The 14,679-nt window shown below is 33.7% G+C and overlaps 1 protein-coding gene and 1 non-coding gene across 2 annotated transcripts; one reads left to right on the forward strand and one right to left on the reverse strand.

Annotated features, from left to right (window-relative positions):
• Window positions 1–10,889: 10,889 nt before the first annotated feature.
• LOC132181501 (Pentatricopeptide repeat (PPR-like) superfamily protein) lies at window positions 10,890–13,567 on the reverse strand. The gene is made up of 2 exons (XM_088516595.1): window positions 11,289–13,567; window positions 10,890–11,111 (listed from the first exon to the last, which is right to left on the reverse strand). Exon 1 carries the CDS (start codon window positions 13,544–13,546, stop codon window positions 11,576–11,578), a length of 1,971 nt encoding a protein of 656 aa, XP_088372721.1. The 5' UTR covers window positions 13,547–13,567; the 3' UTR covers window positions 10,890–11,111; window positions 11,289–11,575.
• Window positions 13,568–13,652: 85 nt separating this feature from the next.
• On the forward strand, window positions 13,653–13,724 carry TRNAQ-CUG (transfer RNA glutamine (anticodon CUG)). Its single transcript has one exon. It is a non-coding gene; the product is annotated as a tRNA-Gln (tRNA).
• Window positions 13,725–14,679: the final 955 nt, after the last annotated feature.

The following is a 14,679-nucleotide window of genomic DNA, read 5'->3' on the forward strand; positions in this document are numbered from 1 at the left end:
CATGATCCAAATGCAGTTACTTAAAAGTAATAACTGCATAATGTGAATGTAGTTATTGCCAATAATCGTATCCGCATGTACAACCCTATTTAAATCATTTCAATTATTATTATTTTTTTAGTAGAAAATCTTTCATATTTCATTCAAAATAAGATTTAAAGCATAACAGCTATAACATCCCAGAACATAACGCTCTTACATAACATAGCCCAACGCTATGTTAATACAACATCATAGATACAATCAGTAAAATCTCATAATAAAAAACTATCAATGACAACAGCTTCACTAACCCATGCATAACTTCATTTGTGGAACAATTCTCTGCCTTCCAAAAATAGACTAGATCTAAGACATGGGTCTCCCAAATTTTCTTAAAACCTTATTTTACCAACCATGAGAGATAACATCTCACACCAAGTAGCCCAAATTTCCTATCAATTACTACTATGTCACTATGGCATTAAAAATGGACGGAAAAATAATCATATGTGCCATACGTGACTATTTTTTAATGTTTCTTAAGGGTATTTTGGAAAGTTCAATGCAAAAATAAAACAAGACTAAAAAAAAAAAATAGTAGTTGGAGAGACCTAGGTGTCACTTTTAAAAGAGAAATGGTAGATGCCAATTTTTTTTTTCATATTTGGCTCATATTCTCCAAAAATCAACCATTAAATTTATGGACTTATGTGGATCCTACATAAGTCATTAGTGGACCCCACAAATCTAATGGTTGATCTATTGAATTTATAAGAAAATATGGATCAAATATGAAAAACTTATTGACCCATATCATTTCTCATTTTAAAACTTTGATAGAATAAATATAAAAAATATAGTATACTATATTTTTCTCTTAAAATTTTTATACAAAATTATCATAGTTCACCATATCAACAATATTGCTGAAGTACTTCGCAATATATATAAACAAAATTGTTGTTCATAAATAGTAACAATATTGTTTCCCTTCCTTTGCCTGTTTATCCTCTTAACCAAACAAGCAAACAAAAGATCTCTCCTTTTAAAGCCTTCCTCTTTTTCCTTTTTCTGATTAATAGTACCTCATCTGGCAGGTTTGTTTGTTTTTTTTTTTTTTTTTTCTTCATGGTCTAGACTTTATGATAGTGATAAAGTTATGAATAGATACAATAATACTTAAATTATAATGCAATTCTAATTCATTAGGATTAGATTATTTAAATTAATATTAGTTTATTTAATATTAGGATTAGGTTATTAGAATTAGAGTTTATTTGAATTTGAATATTAGAAGTTTAGGTGTTATCACTTTAAGCTTTATCAACTTGTATTTTTATTTAAATTCGTAATTAATGAGAATTAGATTGTGGTTTGTATCCAACCCCAATTGAATTCACTTGTGGTTTGTATCGGGCCCTAATTGGAGTTCATTATCAATACTATTTCCATTCTCATTTTCACATTCATCCACTATTCATCACTTTCATTAGAAATTGCCTATCACTGTAGATGATTATCATCTTCCTATCCACTAGCCAGAATATTCCATGCACATGTTAAATTGCAATAAACGTGTTTAATTTACAAGCCACTCAAATCTCAACCCAATCTTTTGTTCATATCTTGTAGGGTTGTCATATATATATATATATATATATATATATATATATATATATATATATATGACAACCCTACAAGATATGAACAAAAGATTGTAAGAGATAACGTTATCAATGAGGAAAACAACAACTTCAAATTGGAGAATCAATACAAAACAATGTCAAATTATACAAAAAATAAAAATAAAAATAAAAGAGAAAAAGAATACAGTCTATGAATGGCAAGTAATATATAGCAGCAGAAATAATAGATACTGATAACAGGGCAGCAAGCAAGAAAGATGTCAGAATAATAATTAGAACATATAGTAAGACATAACGTTGTCAATCATAAGAAAACAAGAGCTTCAAAATTGGGGTTGACTTGGTTACAATCATCGAAGGTCCCAAACATATAGTTGGTTTGGGGTGGGTGATCTACAACGGCCGGGGACCATTTGATTCTTATTCACTAGAGCATCGGCCAGCCCTCTTGCCACAACAACCAACAAAAATCATTTGTATTCTATTGACCAATGGAATCAATTGCATGAGCCAAATGTCCCATAACTTTATTGCCATTGCAACTTGCAACTACACAACACTCGTGCTCAATGCCAAAATAAATAAATAAATTGGGAGCCACCCACAAATCTCTAAAAACATAGCTCCGCGTGGGTAAGTGACGCGCCACATTAAGTCAATCTTAGAGGGTGTTTGGCAAACATCAACTCCCCACAATACTGTTCATAGTTAAAAATATTAAAAAATGAAATAATGATTGATATAGAAAAATGAAAATGTGGTATTAGAAAGTGAAAAAATTTTGTTTTGTAGTGATTTTCTTATTTTTATAGTAATAAAAAGTAAATGATGTGATATAAAAAGTGAATGATGTGATATAAAAGTAAAAATGTTTTGATGATTGTTTTTGAAAAAAAAAAAAAAATGAAGTGAACAGTATAGGAGAATGTGGTGCAATTTAACAAACAAGGTCTTAGTGCTTCGGGTAACTGCGAAAAAAAATATAAGCATTTTTTTTTTTTTTTTTTGCAGTATATGTTCATATGCAAATCTCAGCCTAATTTGTTCTGATTGTACATTATTCTGGACTAAACGAAACTTTTTATTAGAATTACTCACTTTGTATATAATATCAGTTTTTAAAATGCCAGCATTTTGTTTTAGCTTTTACTTTTCTCCGTTTTTAGCGGTGTTTTCCTAGAACAGTTGCTAAATTTATTTACCATCGCTTTTAAAAAAATATATTTTCTGATACTACATGTTGGCATACAAAACAAATATTATGCTAAAATACACAACGAATTAACGATGAATCTCAACAAGATAAACCTTGAAACAAATTTAGGAGAAAAAATGATCCTCTGACCTACGACTAGTAGATCACCTTAATGATGGAATACCTCGGCTTTATTTGTAGGTAAGTTAAGAACCCTCAATGATAATTTTACGTTATTTATTACTCCCATCAAGGACTAGGATGTCAGAATAGAATAAATTCTGAATTTAATTCCGTAAATAATCCTTATTTAAAATAAATTATCAAACACCCTAAATTTGTGATAAATTAAATCAGACTAAAATGGTTAAAAATCTGTCGATGTATAAAGAAGATAAAATAGAGTATAGAGGAAAGAGGAGATTATATAAACACGAAGGAAAAATAGAAAATAGAGAATAGAGAATGCAGTGGCTGTACATTGAGACAGGTGTTGCAAGTTGCATCTCCTACAGTAATGCAATTGCTTCTCTTTGGTACAATAATGTCAGAGCTGGTACACCCTAAATAGTAGGAGTATCCACCATAGACACAGAGAGTATCTCAAAAGGGCCCTTTCCCTTTCCCACTTTGATTGCCCCCTGCTTCTTGCTCAGGCCTCACCTTATAATAATATACAGGGGAATCAGGGGCCCTTTGAGCTTTTGTTTTTGTGGTGGATACTCCTATTTAGAGTACATCAGCTCTGGCATTATTGTACCAAAGATCCAGCGGTAATGAGTATATATATATATATATATAATGAAAGTTCCAGGGAGAAGTAAACTAGGTTCCAATTAGTAATTATTGGTTAAAACCACTAAACGGAATCAGAATAGTTGGTTGATTAATTTTAATAATTGGAATTGGTAACCGGTTACACAGTTATGTAATAACCTTCAGGTACTATTTGGTAGTCGGTTATCCGGATCGGTAACCAAGTCTTTTAACTATTTTGGTATTTTGGGTATTGGGCCTACTTTTTGAACTTAATTTAGCCATTTTTTAAAAACAATTATAACTTTTTTGGCCCAATAGGCTAGGCTTTGTTGTGCTTGTGATTAAAAAAGGGACAAAATTTTCCTCCGAACTGGGTTTGAAAAATTTCCTTTAACCTAATCTATAAAAGTGACATGTGTCCCTTAACATGTGAGATGCACATGTTTTTTTTCATGTGCATCTCACATAAATTTAAAAAAATGGACACATGTCGTTTTTATAGACTAGGTTGAAGGGAATTCCTCCAACCCAATTTGGTGGAAAACTTTGTCCTTAAAACAAAATGATGTTGTTTTATATATATATATATATATATATACAAACACACCCTAGTTACCGATTATAGCCAGGTGTATATAAATGCAAAAACCAGTAACCGGACCAGTAAGGCCAATTACTGCTTATTTTCAACCATTTTTAAAAGCAATTGAACCGGCCAAATTTACTCCTCTAATATTCCACACAGGCCACAATCATTCGTAGTGATGGAGAGAGCCAAATTCACTAAATTGTTAGGCGAATTATAACATTTACATTCAATTCAGTAAATGTTATGTTATTAATTTTGATTTTTCTATTTTAAATGTTATTTGTTTATCTACTTCTCCTATTCCCAACGAAGAGAGAACAATGTTGAACTTTATTATTATTATTATTAATATGTATCGATTGTTGAATTATAGTGCTCAACAAATTCATAGTAGCCCAGCAAATTGGTTGTTACTTTGGCTAGCCGAATGTAGAGTCCTTTTGACTACATGGAGTGCTTAGGCGTTTTATTGTTCAAGTGTAAGCATATGCTTAAGTGAAAGCAAAATTGGAATGTAGAAATTCAGTATGCTCCAAAATTAATGTAACTTTTAAATTTACTATTAAATTTTGATTAAATAGTAATTTTAAAAGTAAATTAAGAAAATAAAAAATATAAATAAATAAAACACAAAGGAAACATTTAACACTCATTTTCTACAAGTGGGCTACTTGTCTAGTGTTGTAAACTACTCCCAAGATCCAACGATGATCCATCCAGTATGAGTCTCTGAAGTTGCTTGTCAAAGGTTTACACTAAAGACATTCACTTTATGTCTCCAAGAAATAACTCAATCGGGTAGGAACCACGTTTCATGAAGCGGATGTCACTAGTTCGAATCTCTCTCCTTCTATTATGTGGACATGTTAAAAAAAAAAAAAAAAGACATTCACTTTAACGGACAGGGATTTGGTACATTCACAACATTGGGCTTGAAAATAAAAGGACGATGTAATTGTTGGAAGGCTAAATATACACATTATAAAATTGCCAAAAAAAAAGCTGCCTTAAATTCTCGGGGCTTGTTTGAGACTGCATTATAGAGTTCCCCCGTTTAGTAAAAAGTTTCAATTTTTTTTTTAATTTTTATTTTTACTCTAAAAATGATCAAAACACACTTTTAATAAAAATTTTAAAATAAAGTTTTTACTAAAAAATATTTTTTATTTAAAAACTCTATTTCTCAAACACAATTTCAAATAGGCTCGTAGATATACTTCCGATTAAAGTCTTTGGTTTTGGTTTAAAGAGCAAGGAAGAGAGTCCCAATAACCGACTTCATATTTCAATGGCCAAATCCAACAGGGTCACCATGAATATATATAATATCAGTTTTTAAAACGCCGGCATTTCGTTTTAGCTTTACTGGCGTTTTCTCTGTTTTTAGCGGTGTTTTCTAGGACACGTGCTAAATTTATTTACCATCATTTTTTTTAAAAAAAAAAAAAAAAAATTGCAATAAATTTAACATACATTGTAAAAAATTTATCTTTTTTTAAAATAAGCCAGTAATTTTTATATTTTTTTAGAAAGAAAAAAAAAAAAAAAAAAAAGTATCATTGTATTACATATTGGCATAATCCTAGTACAACGAATAACATGGAACTGATCAGAAGACAACATTTTAAAACCTAAAAGAGTTTTTAGATGTTTGAGACAAATATTAAATACATGCAAGAAATTACAAAAGTAAATAAACAATTAAGCATGATAAATTAATTTGTTAGCATAAAAGTCCTGCATATTCAAACTTATCAACACTTCACCGATTAGCCGTGTGCGCTTATCATCAAAGGCTGTCACCTCTAGCTCTCATCATTTTTTTTTTTTTTTGACCGCTTCAAAAGTTTTTAGATGTGCCAATTTTCAAACACACTCAATTACTGAATGAGTCATTTCTCCCTCAGTATTTGAAAACATTCTCAACGATTCTCCTTTTCTATCTTCTATTAGCATTAGCCATTAGGAGTAGCAAGGACTCTCCTTCTGTAATTTTGGTTTTTTTGGTTCGTTTGGTTGTTTCCTCCCCTTTTCTTTTCCCTATTCTGAATAAAATAAATAAATAAAGCCCATAACCTACAACCTGGATCCCTTCTTTTTTTTTTTGTTTTGTTTTTTTTTTTTTTTTTAATATCTGAATGGGCTGCTATATTAGGTCAGCTCTCTGTCTTGGGTCAGGCCATTGCATTGGGCTTGCAAAAACCACTGCAGATCTGGGCCTAAAAGGATATACAGGATTGTGTTACTGGGTCATTGTATTGGGCTAGCCCTTTCAGGTCCCTATATATTGACCTATTTCTTTCTTAAAACTTATCCGGTCAATAAATTTATTTAAAGGTTAAATTCTAAAAACTTTCTTAGGGTTTGAACTTTTTACTTTTTGCCCTTTAAAATTTCATTTAAAACTTAATCGAACGCCACTTCAACACCAATCAAATTGCGCCACATGTTCTATAATTAATTTTTTTTATTTTATTTTTAAACTATTTTTTTCAAAATAAAAAATAAAAAAATAAAAATTTTGGTGGTGGCCGTAGCCGCCCCTTGCCATTTGGGGGTGGCCAGCCACCCTCTTTGGCCATGGTTGGCCAGCTCAACTCTTAACACAAATCATAAATGCATATCCAACTCAATAGCTCTGTTCTTTCTGTTGCTCTATGCACTTCTCAGTTGTCAGAATCTTTTTGGCAATGAGATTTAACTGATAGGAGTCGATTGTGCTGGAAATCCCTTTCCAGGAGCGTATGGAGAAACCCATCACCGGAAAATGCTCTCAGCAACTCTGTTTAGTCATCTTCGTCCTCTTTGTGCTATGCTTCGTTTTATCCTGCTTTGATTATTCAACAATGATGGGTGCCAAAAATGAAGTCACTTTTTTGTTCAATCAACCAAACCCACTTGTTATTTTGGAGAATGAAACCAATTCTGCCACCAATCACCCAAAAAATTTTAATTTTTTAGAAAAAAAATAATTTTTTAATATTTTCAGTTCTTTTTTAAAAAAAAAAAATCAAAAAATTAATTATAAGACACGTGGCACAATTTCATTGGTGCTGACATGGCATTTCGTTAAGTTTTGGACGAAATTTTAACGGAGGTACTATTTCCATTTTTATGAAAACCACCCAGTGATAAAAATGAAAACCTATGGGATAAAAATGTAAAGAATTCAAACCCTATAGAGATTTTTAGTATTTAACCATATATATATATATATATATATATATATATATATATATGTTAAAATAATGAGAGAATATATCCAATAACTTAATACTGTATTTCTATGTGTTTAAATTGCGTACAAGAAATGTCTATTTATATTTATAGTTGAATAAGTCCCAATTAAAATAGGAATACAATTAGACGTATACAAGGAAATCAAATCAATTTTTGTAAGAAAAAATGTATTGACCTAAATAATAGTAACATTTCTTCTCAAACTCAGGTGGATGTTCTTTGATGAACACATCAGACAACTAATCAGCATAAGCAATAGGGCAAAGGCAAAAAGTTCACTACAAGAGATGATGGCATTTAAGCCATAACCAAACCATCTCCCACGCACCCATAACAGGCGTAAACCTTAATCATACATTCAAACCCTAATTTACCCTTGTTTGTCTATGTCGGTCGTTTGATTTTAGAAGGTCGAACATTTCATGTTGACCAGAACTTATAATTTTTTACAAACTCCTACCAAAACCTGATCTCTAGCATAACCAGAACTCTTAATGGTCCCTAGAAGGTCTAACAATCATTATCCATCATGTTATAGCATGTTAAACACAAGCAAGCATCATCCATTCAATAAAAATATCCAACCCATTATTAACTTTAAGGGTTAAATATTCTTTAGCCCCATCAAATAACAGTCATTTTTAATAAAGACTTCAAACTTGGTTGGAGGAAATTTTCAAACTAGATTGAAGAAATTTCTTTCAACCAGAGTCTATCGCTGTCATGTGTCCATTAAGAGAATAACTTCTATAAGGACTGAGAAGTGCTAGGGAGCCAAACAAATGAACCCAGAAAAATTTTCAAATTGACGTGACAAGGGTTTTTAAATATAAAAAAAAATGCGATTTCCTTTCCCTCACTCACGGTCTGCCACGTCAGTTTGAAAATTTTTCTGGATTCATTTATTTGGCTCCCTAACACTTCCCATGAGGACCGGTACCTGGTATATATCAGGCCTTTTGTGTACTCTAATAAACAAAAGACACATCAGCATATTACACAAAATACCATAAAAACGAAAACATAAGATCAAACTCCCCCTTCTCCATTCAATTGGCAACCCTTCCTTTTCCCATTCAATTAGCAAAGAGCCATTGCCTCTCCTGTAAGTTCTTAAAGTACCATCTCTAACTCTTTGTCATTGTCTTTGTCTCTCTCTCAACTTTCTAATTTTCCTTCACTTTCTTGCTCTCCAAGCAGGAAATGGGTGTTCTCGGAGTTGATTAACTTGAGCAGAGGTTACATAACTCAATTTGTTTGATTGGTTGGCTTAGGAGATGACCGAGGTTGGGATGAAATTTTCACATCTGTTGAGAGAACTTCTTGGGCTGAAATTCTCGGACCATCACTGCAACTTCTTGGTGTTCCTAACCCAATCATGAATTGGGATACCAAATGTCTCTGTGCGTAGGATGAATGTTGCCATAAAAAATGGAGGCGGCTAGGATCAGTACATGACAACTGAAAGTAGATGAGGGAATCGCTTAGGGGCTGACCAAAATGGAGGAAGGAGGAGAGTGAGGGCAATGACTGTGGGTTCTTGCTTTCAATTGAATGGGGAAAGGGGGGTTTGATCTTGTGTGTTGTTACGGTATTTTGTGTAATATGTTGATGTGTTTTTTGTTTATTGGAAGGCACAAATGACTCGGTTTATGCTATGTCCTTATAGGAGTTATTCTGGTCCATTAAACAAGTGAGAATCATATATATTTTAAACTCTTTTCTCATGCAAGCTGGAATCCAAAAATCATATGCGCATTTTAATTTCCTCCGACCTAATTTGAAGAAAATGTTCTTGGTCAACCTACCTAAAAAAAAAGCTTTTGGATATGGAATGGATCCAGGGAAGAAGTATCTCCCAACAATTACTCCAACCTTTTCTCTTGGTCTCTTCCAAGGTTCTTTAGGATTCTTAAGGCGATTTCTTTTGATCCGCACTATACTCTAAAAACCCATTTGACACGTTCTCAATTAATAATTAATCCATACTTGGATATTGATTTTTTGGATGACTTACACAGTTGCACAGGCTTGGTTTTATAATTAATTGACTTTCTTTCAAAAGCTCCTCTTATTGGATTCATAGCTGGAGCGGCTATTCTATAATCTCTCTGCAAGAGCTTAAATGCTTCATCAGAATCACTCATTTCACTAAACAAATGGGTGTGGTTCCTGATCATCTTAGAGGATGACATAGTTCTTTTTTTTTTTTTTTTTTTTTTTAAAGCGAGGATGAAATAAGTTGAGATAGAAAAGCTGGTCATTTAATTGTTGAGGATGTCCGACTGTTTGACTCATAAAGGAAAAGTTCATATCAAATAAAAAATGACATAAATTTCTTCAAACCGGTCTAAGAAAATATCTTCTAACCCATTTAAAATAATGTCAAGTTTATTTAAACATTTAAAAGACACATTAAATTATTAACGTCATTAATAGAAGTTTACTAACTTAAACTAAATTTAATGTACATTTTAAATGTTTATACACTTAACACTATTTTAAATAGGTTGGAGGATATTTTCTTGGAGGAAATTTCTGTCCAATAAAAAATAGCGATAAATGCAAAATTTGTTATTGTGGTTGGCCTAAATTACAAATCACTCCATGTGGTATAAAAAATAATTTATAAGTCCTTAAGGTATGCCAAAATAACAGTTTACTGCTTGAAATCAATTTTTATTAAGTAAATTAACAAAATCTGTTAATTTGCCACGTCATACCCAATAAAAACACGACACGTATTATTATTAATTTCTGACTTTCAAGAATGATAATTAAGATTTTTCACATTATTTTACGATACCAGTTAAGATTACACATCAAACCTTACTACACGTCATACTGTTACAGTAAATTAACGTAATCTCTTATATCTCCAAAATTTTACTTCGTGCGTAATCCTTCCTCATCTTCATCTTCCTTAGCCGCTTCACCAAATGTGACTGTCAAATTATCGCAAAATGCTCTCAAATCATGGCGAGAAAGATAAAAATGAGAGAAGGTTACGCACGGACAGTTACAGAATGAAGGGGGCCGGGTCAAATTTTAGTTTTTAAATATTTGGCCCTTACCCATGTATGCTAGAAAAAATAAAAATTGCCCCCTACCCACAATTCTTTTGGTCCTACTTAATATTCTTGACCTTACCCAATAAAAATTTTGGCTCCACCCACTAATTATTTTGGCCCTACTACTCCTACCCATAAAGTCTTTTGAGTCATACTCATTAAAACTTAAAAGCTGGTTACTCATTCTCAAATCTTTTTCTAACCCAATCAAATATCCATTTTGCTTCTTTTTTTTTTTTTTTACTAATCCAATGTAGATGATTTTTTTACAAATTTGATTAGCCATTTTAAATAAAAATAACATTTGGCTATTCAGTTCCATTGTGAATGCTCTAACAAATCCACTTGTGAGATAAACATTTGACCTCTAACTTGGGCATAAGCTTCTTCGGAAAATTTATTTCACTTTACTTCTAGTAATTTAACATATTCATTCACTTGGCTCCTCTGCAATTCAAGATTAACTTATTGAAGAGTTAAAGCTTCTACTTGGTCAAATGATGGGCCTCTTTGAAATTAACAACATACCCGCTCCTCAATTGTGCCCGTCAGAATAAAGGAAAAGTACCTGCAGCTGAATTCTTCTCTGACGACCAACAATCAAGTGCCAAGAGACTGAGAGAATGCATCTGGAAGGAAACAAAATTATTGGCCCTCGTCAAAATAAATTCTACTAGCTTTTTGTGTCACTTCATTAACATACACTGAGAACTAATAGTAGCTGATATTGTCTTCTTTATATTCCATTGGAAAATCCACTGAAGTATACATTTTTGTTCTTAATGAGATAAAGAAAGAAATCATACCTGCCGGCTGCCATGCTGATTTGCTGAGCCAAAGATCACACAAATATTCAACATAACCACATGGAAGTCCCAAGCAGACAAAAACTATTGATACTTGTCTGCCACTGTAATGAGGGCAATTCATAAAACTCACTAAGCATTTCAAAAGTTTATGGGAAAATTTGATTGTTAATTGAATATAGAAACTACAAGGATGAACTGGACAGGTCAAAAACAGCTCCATATCTTTACAGGGTAGACACTCTGATGCCAACTTTCGACTACATAGCAAAACTCTAGCCGAAGACTCAACTGTCAAACAGAATCCGGAACTTCACTCGCCTTTTAATGCTGCCCATTCTATCATATCCAATCCCAATCTTACTATGAATCAACTTCATGGCCAAGTCTGCATTGCCTGCTTTCCGCAAGGCATTGATTACAATAGTACGAACTCTCCCTGGTATTTCTCTACCCCTATCAACAATCCCATCAGCGAGCTTGCAGGCCTCCTTGATGCGGCCAGCTTTGCACAGCACATTGATCATATCCTCGAAAGCTGTCTCAGGGACAATACCCATTGGAGCTAGGTCATCTAGTATCTTGCAAGCCCTAGCTACCTTTCCTGAAAGGCAAAGGCCAATCGAAAGCGCCCGGAAAGCAGCTGCAGTTGGTGTGATACCCTTATCAATCATCATGTCCCACATTCTCAATGCCTCTTCATTTCTATGCTCATTGAACAGTCCACTGATAATTATTGTGTATGTATAAACCGTCTGATCACAACCTTCCTCTTCCATCCTCTTAAAGAGTTCTAATGCTTCATCAATTTTGCCACACTTAGCCAGGGCATCAATAAGGGCATTGTAGCAATATGAATCCTGCGTACATCCCTTCTTGAACATTTCTTCAAAAAGCCTTTCAGCTTCATCCACTCTCCCAGCCTTTCCAAGACCATCAATTAAACTAGAATAAAACATAGCATTTACCACAACCCCATTACTGCTACAAAAATCAAAGTACTCCATGGCTTCCTCCAATCTCCCAACCTTACACAACCCATTAACAATAACCCCATAAGTAACCTCATCCGGCTCGAACCCATCATTCTTCATCCTCTGAAAAAGCCAGTTTGCCTGTTCCATGTTCCCACCTTTTGCATAAGAATCAATCAGAACCGTATAAATTGCCACATTTGCTTTACAGCATTTCTGAATCATACTTTGAAACACAGCATATCCTTCTGCACACTTCCCATCCCTACAAAGCGCACCAATCACTAAACTATAAGCATGACCCGGAATTTCCAACCCCTTCTCTTCCATTTCATGATAAAGACCCAAACAAGCATCAAAATCTCGATCTGAATAACATGCCTGCATCAAAGTCATATAAGTAATCTTATCAGGCTCCACATTCCTCACCTCCATATCCCTTAACTTCTCCCTTGCCTTCTTCGTCTTCCCCACCTTACAATACCCTTTGATCATCGTATTATACGTCACAACATCCGGTCCTACTCTCCCACTTTCCATTACCTCAAGAACCCGTTCAGCTGACTCAATAAACATCGAATTCACCAACCCGTTCACCAAGAAATTATACGTATACAAGCCCGGATCAATCCCATTATCCTTCATTCTACGCCACACCCACAACAATTCCTCAACCATTCCCACACTCCCTAAGCTCTTAATCAAAGAATTAGCCGCTGACATCGTCATCACAAAACCCATTTCCTTCAACTCCTTAAGAACACACACAATCCTATCTACATCACCACATAAAGACAAAACCTCAATCAAAGACACATAACATTCAATACTATGCGCATAACCCTTTTGCTTACCAGCCCAAGAAAAGAACCGCAAAGCAATACCGGGCTGCTCACGAAGTTTATCAGACTGCAAAACAAATGAAACAAAGCTAGGGGGCAACCTGATCAAGAACTTGTGGCAGTAAGAGTCCAAGTTGGCCTCCATGGCCGAGCACCCATCAAGACGATTGAGAATTTGGGCCACCCAAGGAGATGGGTCGAGGTTTTTGCGGGTCGAGGCTATGTCGGAGACATCGTTGAAGGGTTCCACCCATTCCGGTGGTGGGGGAAGAGAGGTGGTGAATACACCCCTGGGATGTGAGGTGAAAGGTGATACGGAGCCCGGTTTTGAGGAGTTTGGGAGCGACCTGCCATTTTGGTACGGACGGAGAGGTGGAGAAAGATTGAAATGGAGATGGGTTGCAGAGAGATAGGGAAGAGGTTTGAGGAGGCTTCTTCTCATCAGGGCTTTGAGAATAGAATGACTGAAGCTTTGAGAAATGAAACTAGCGTGAGTTGAAGGAAGTACATAGAGTTAAGTATTTTTCATTTGAACTGCAAAGCAAAGAGGTCCCATGGTCTAGTGGTCAGGACATTGGACTCTGAATCCAGTAACCCGAGTTCAAATCTCGGTGGGACCTTTTTTGGTCTAATTGGATCCAATTTTGCTCCTCTCTTTTACCAAAGATCAGCAAGTCTTGCTCGGGATGTAGGTTTGTTTGTTAAAAATTCTCTCTTTTTAAAATAAAACTTTTAATAAACAATTCAAAATTATTTTTACATTTATGATAAGTCAAAGTACTTTTCTACGTTAAAAAAAAAAAAAAACATCATTTAAAACACATAACTAGGCCTTGTTTGACAATAAATATGTCAATTCTATTTTTTTCATTTTCAACTCATTATTTTTGGTGGCCACTACCATTTTTCTAAAAAATAATGCTATTTGGTAAACTTTCAAACTACTACTATATAATTATGATGATATAGTAATGAAAATCAACCTTTGAATTAACAAGAGTTTGTAAAAATAAAAAGAGAAGTCCCCCAAAGAGTAGCTCAATCGGCTATGAACCACTTCTTATAAAGCGGAGGTCATTAGTTCGAATCCACCATTTCTCTTGTATAGACATGTCAAAAAAAATAAATAATAAATAAAAAGAGAAACGCTAGGGGACAATAAGTTTCTCATGTTTGACTCATATTCTCTTACAAATTAATAGATCAATCATTAGATTTGTAGAGTCCATTATTGACTTATGTGAGGTCCACAAATCTAATGGTTGATTTGTTTAGAGCACTAGGCTATTAGCCGCAAATACCGTATGGCACATTCATTTCCCTACATTTAGGAAAAATTTCAAAAAACTCGCCCACATCAGTTTCCCTAAGTTTAACCAATATCTTTGAGTAGATACAGTGTTTTCTAATGTGTAGGGAACCAAAAGTAGTTCTCTATACGTTATTTTAATATAAATTTTTCTCTTTCGTCTCTTATCTTTCATCTTTTTGTCGTTCATTGAGAATTGTGTTGGAATTTTGTAAAAAATGTGAGGGTAGGTAGAGAACTTATATTTTGTAAAAAAAATAATATTT

The sequence above is a fragment of the Corylus avellana genome, chromosome 5 (assembly GCF_965113065.1).
Source record: "Corylus avellana chromosome 5, dhCorAvel1.hap1.2, whole genome shotgun sequence".
Classification (NCBI taxonomy): domain Eukaryota; kingdom Viridiplantae; phylum Streptophyta; class Magnoliopsida; order Fagales; family Betulaceae; genus Corylus; species Corylus avellana.

What these genes read in the sequence shown, in the direction of transcription:
- LOC132181501 (XM_088516595.1), bottom strand. Translation starts at nt 13,546, where the DNA reads ATGAGAAGAAGCCTCCTCAAACCTCTTCCCTATCTCTCTGCAACCCAT.